We start from the raw sequence: 5,000 nt of genomic DNA on the forward strand, positions 1-5,000 counted from the left end.
TGCAATTTAAAGCTTATTTCTACAAATAAAATCAGCACTGTAGGCAGCGATCTTGGACCAGCGGCCACTCTGATTGGTCCAGCACGCTCACGTGACAATGTCGAAGCACTTTGTGACAACTCCGCCTCTGGAAATAGTTCCACTTTTAAAACGTCGTTTGTGAAGCCAGTTTCCCGAGATCGGACTTCGACGACTAGATAAATGCTTGGCATCAATAGCTGTATATGTTGAAGTGAGCGGATATGTCACTTTTGGGGGTTTCCTTTTGGCCTTCCTTCCTATTCAATCCAGTGTTCTGTTCTCACTGACTAAAAAGTGGTGCGCACGAGATAAAAAGTCGTGCGCACGACTTTTTATCTCGAGCGCACCACTTTTCAGTAAGTCGTGCGCACGACATAAAAAGTGGTGCGCACGAGATAAAAAGTGGTGCGCACGACATAAAAAGTGGTGCGCACGAGATAAAAATAATAATTTCCATGTCACCTCAAGGGCTCCGTACAAAAGAAAGACAATCGGATACATTCTTAATGACGGTAGGTCTTACAACTTTTGTGCACGCGTGCCTACTCCTGCCTACTCCTGCCTACCCCCCCCCCCCCCCCCCCCCCCCCCCCCCAAAGAAAGCACAAAAACATACACAAAAAACAAATAAATAAAATAAATAAATAAATAAACTGGAAATAAAAAAAAAAATGTAAAAAAAATAAGTGACTGAATAAAAATATGGAAAATCAGTAAATAACAATAAGAGCATCAAAACTCAAAGACAGTTACATAAAGTAAATGACAGCAATAAAATAGCATTCAGCGGACAATGAAGTTCTCTAAACCAGAAAATAATGGGAACCAAAATTCTTGAAAAAGAGGGCCACGATTTATATTTTTCCAAGGTTAGTTTTTCCAAGGGTAGAAATGCTTTGAGTTGATCTACGAAAGTCTTATATGATGGAGGGGAATCGTTCTTCCAAAATAAAAGTATACATTTCTTTGCAAAATAAGTGAACACCTGATTCTAATTAATCATCGTCAGCTTGTCATCCAGGTCTGGACAATTCTGTAAACGACACAGTCACTTTATCAGGGTGCAATGAAGCAGGGTAGCATCTAAAACCTGTAGAACAGCGGCCCTCGAGGACCAGGATTGCCCACCTCTGATCTAAAAGAGGCAGGACAGGCGGTCGTGAGGACCAGAGTTGAAGACCCCTGGCTTAGTATGTACGACATTTACAGAGCTGCTGCATCGTTAGCGTCCATTTTTTCGCATGTTGTTGTCCTCCTTCGCTCTTACTGATTGTACCTTGGAGTCGAACCACTTCACTCAATAATCGATTATCTTCTCACAAATGTTTACTTGGATTTGTGGGAACCGCACTTCCACCACACAAACACAGATTTCAAAATAAAGGCAACTCGCAAACAGAAAAAAGAAAGTTAGAGATTAAGATATAATCAAGAGATTAAAAAACATAACGCTCTAAATATGCCTGTAATTAATTAATTGCAATTAACATCCCTACAAATTAAGTTGTTTGAGATAAAAAAAGACACTCTTAAGTGTATTAAAAACTACAAATAACCTTTATTTTGTTTTTTTCTCCTTTAATGTCACAATTCCAACCCTTCTCCTCATTTGTCATGACTGTAGGCTGCTGCAGCACCTTTATTAATTATTATAATAATGAAATTAATTAGACCTATGAGGTCTGAAGACCTGCAGCTTGGCCTCTTAACTCGTGTGTGTTACTAAACACTAAATTAGTGTATGCTGTTAAATGTTTATGTAATCTGGTTTTCCCTGGTTGTCATGAGTGGTTCGAGTCTCTCTTTGAGCTTGTGAGCGTTCACTTTGTGTTTTGAACATTTAAAGTCAACAGAGCTGCTGGGGTTGGATTTATTGATTTCAAATATGTACACTACTCTTGATTGATGGAAACTAGTTGGTTAGCTTTGTTTATGTGAGCAGATGTTGGATGAAATAATTTAGAAGGCTGGATGAGGAATGGGACCCTCAACTTCTGAGGTTTTTATTTATCTTTGAAATGAACCCAGGTGTGTAGCCATGTGTGTTTGTGTGTTTCAGGGTGTAGCAGAAGCCGAGCTGGAGAAGGATTTGGAGAGAACGTTCAAGATCTTCTTTTTCAGCAGCAACGAACCGGTGTGTGTGTGAACGCACTCTCCCCCTCACACACACACACACACACACACACACACACTCTTCATGGGTAGCACAGCTGTTGGTCTCACCTGCTGGATGTCTGCTCCTCAGGCGAGCCGTCCTGCTCTCAGCACTGCAGGCGTCCGAGCTCGAGGTGAGAAGACTTCCTGCTGTTGCATGTTTTAGTGGAAAGCATGTTGTTCTGAACTCATGCCGTGTTCTGTCGTGTCCCAGGTGGTCTGTTTGTGGGTCTGCCAGAGGAGGTTCCCCGCAGCGCCATGCTGACGGAGGCCGAGCTGCAGTACTACGTCAGACGCTTCAAAGAGAGCGGCTTCAGGTGAAGCAGGTTGAGCAGCAGGGAGTCCCAGATAATAGTCCGGAGACGTTCAGCTGGACCGCAGCGGTTTTAAGATGTTTGTAACAACAAACTTAAGACGAGCTGAGCCACTGGATCTCTCCGCCTTCAAGCCAACTTTAGTTGCCAGTTCAACGGTGAAACTACAGCTCACAAAGATTGTTTTTATTCCACAGGAGGCCCTTGAACTGGTATCGAAACCACGAACCCAACTGGAGGTGGATGTGTTCTCAGCCCACCGGGAAGGTTTGTACGAGTGACTGTGAACTGCATCCTGGAGTTATACCTTCATCCTATTAAGTCGGCATAGTTGCAGTTTTAATTACTGAGAAAATATAAACTGGATAGCAGGATTTTTTTCTGCGAGTAATACAGCTGTTTTCACTGGTACAGAAAGTACCGAAGTAATCACAGCAGGGAAGATGTGGGCTTTTTGTGTTGACTCATACAGGAACCACTGTTCACTGCATCTGGAGTTCTGGATCAAACTTGAAAAGTTCCACCTTTTTGTTTTGGCTGTTAGGTTCTGATGCCGGCGCTGATGGTGACGGCAGGTAAAGACCCCGTTCTGCTGCCGGCTCTCTCCCGAGGAATGGACGACTTGGTGAGAAAATCAGCAGAAACTCAAGCAGGCCAGTGGCTCCAGTTCATCGTAAAACAAGTCTGTTGATTATCGACCGCAGATCCCGCACCTGAGCAGAGCTCATATCGAGGAGTGTGGACACTGGACGCAGATGGAGAGGCCGGCAGAGACCAACAGGATCCTGATATTGTGGCTTAAAGAGGTGCACAAGAAGACTGCAGGTGTCACGGTGGCACCCAAACTGTAAGGAAGGGAGGAAGGGAAGGAGAAGCTCGTAGGAGGGTTAAAAAGAAGTGAGAACAAATAAGTGGACAAAATTTCAAATTTCTAAAATGTTTCGCTTCTAAACACTCCATACTCAAAACTGTTGGGCTTTTATTTCACAATAAAAGCTCATTTTTCAGGGCCTTACTGGACACATTTTCCTGAAACAATATGGCCACTAATGTGTGACGTGCTTCTTTTTTTTTCTGTTCCGATAGTTGGTGCAATAAAATCCTTAACAGTTGCTTTGTTTTTATTTGACTTTTAATAAAATGATCATTTACAGAATCAAGTTTAAAAAAAAACAAGCTGAAAACAAAACAAAAGCAGATGAACAGAGAATAATTTCACAAGGACATAAATTCACACAATTACAGGAGGAAAATCAGAATTCAAGCTTATTATTAAAAAAAAAAAAAAATAATAATCAGGACCAAATTTTCTAAATAAGAGATCTTGGTACCAAAACCAAGATTTTAGCTGACAATGTAAAAAAAAAAGAAGACTATTTTCAAAACATTTCTTTGTAAAGTACATGTTCAGTTACAACAATGTGAATTTAAATAGACGACTGACGGAAAGAGAACCAAAGGCTGAAGAAAATGAACGACGGAGGATAAGATGGGGAAGGAAATGACTGACAGAATTTAGGACGGCTTGAAGGATGGATTGAAGAAAAATGAAAACGGTATGAACAAGGGCAGAAAGAAGGGATGGGAGAGAGACGTTTTCTGGTTTCTAAGTTCAACTGATGAGCAGAGCGATTTCGCCCTCTGCTGGAGGAACCTGAACACCGGCGCGCTCACAGCTTCTTCTCCTTGAACAGCTTCTTCCACGCTGGCAAGATGTGCTCATAGACCACCTCTATCTGCAACACACACACACTTTACACACACTTCACTGCACACGAGGAGCGTGCACTCGCCTCTCCAGGCTCACCTGCTCGGACCTCTTGACCCCGTACCGGAAGAGCGTCGCCTGGTGCTCGCTGTTGTGAAACAGGATGTCGAAGGTGACGTCGCGGCCCATCATGTCGTCGATGGCCGGCTTCACCACGGAGTGGAAGTCCCTGGGCAAGTGCGTGTCATCCAGCATGTTGTTGACCTGGAGTTGCAGAGAACAGTGTTGGTTCTTGAAGTTGGTTGTTAAAGGATGGAGAGCCTTTGTTTGTGGCCTTGTGCTACCTTGTACTTCATCCCCAGCAGCTCCAGAGGATCCAGTTTGACCTCTGACCTCAGCGCGCGGCCAAACAGTGGGATCTTGGTGTCTGAATCTGGTAAATGCACAATAATATAGAAAGGTAAATAAAAGCATCAAGATCTCAATATCTCACTTGCAAAATTGAGGAAAAAGTGTGCCTGTATTTCAAATACAGGCAGGTTTTTATCAAATGAATGCTTTTCATTTTAATATTTTCCATTACATTTTAAGGGATATTTAATTAGTTTCAGGGAGGTACATCACCCTCCTGGGGGCTCACCCCTTGCCAGAGGGGTCACATGGATCAGATGCCACATGCCTGACGTGCTGGCCCTCACCTTCCAAAACGAGACTCTCTTTTAGAGAGAGGGCGAGAAGTTCGGACATCTGAGAAGAACTCTGAGTTGAAGTGCTGCTCCTCCACATTGACTTGATTTACTTGA

The 5,000-nt window shown here is 43.1% G+C and overlaps 2 protein-coding genes across 2 annotated transcripts; one reads left to right on the top strand and one right to left on the bottom strand.

Moving 5' to 3' along the window:
* The first annotated feature begins 1,865 nt into the window (after nt 1-1,865).
* Nucleotides 1,866-3,601, top strand: LOC133440316 (bifunctional epoxide hydrolase 2-like). Its single transcript, XM_061717568.1, has 6 exons — nt 1,866-2,155; nt 2,267-2,309; nt 2,390-2,492; nt 2,687-2,756; nt 3,034-3,114; nt 3,194-3,601. The coding sequence occupies exons 1-6, from the start codon at nt 2,060-2,062 to the stop codon at nt 3,338-3,340; spliced, it is 540 nt and encodes a 179-aa protein (XP_061573552.1). The 5' UTR covers nt 1,866-2,059; the 3' UTR covers nt 3,341-3,601.
* Nucleotides 3,602-3,689: 88 nt separating this feature from the next.
* On the bottom strand, nt 3,690-4,874 carry LOC133440317 (phospholipase A and acyltransferase 1-like). Its single transcript, XM_061717569.1, has 4 exons — nt 4,838-4,874; nt 4,542-4,630; nt 4,297-4,461; nt 3,690-4,225 (listed from the first exon to the last, which is right to left on the bottom strand). Exons 1-4 carry the CDS (start codon nt 4,872-4,874, stop codon nt 4,160-4,162), a joined length of 357 nt encoding a protein of 118 aa, XP_061573553.1. The 3' UTR covers nt 3,690-4,159.
* Nucleotides 4,875-5,000: the final 126 nt, after the last annotated feature.

The sequence above is a fragment of the Cololabis saira genome, unplaced genomic scaffold (assembly GCF_033807715.1).
Source record: "Cololabis saira isolate AMF1-May2022 unplaced genomic scaffold, fColSai1.1 scf526, whole genome shotgun sequence".
Classification (NCBI taxonomy): domain Eukaryota; kingdom Metazoa; phylum Chordata; class Actinopteri; order Beloniformes; family Belonidae; genus Cololabis; species Cololabis saira.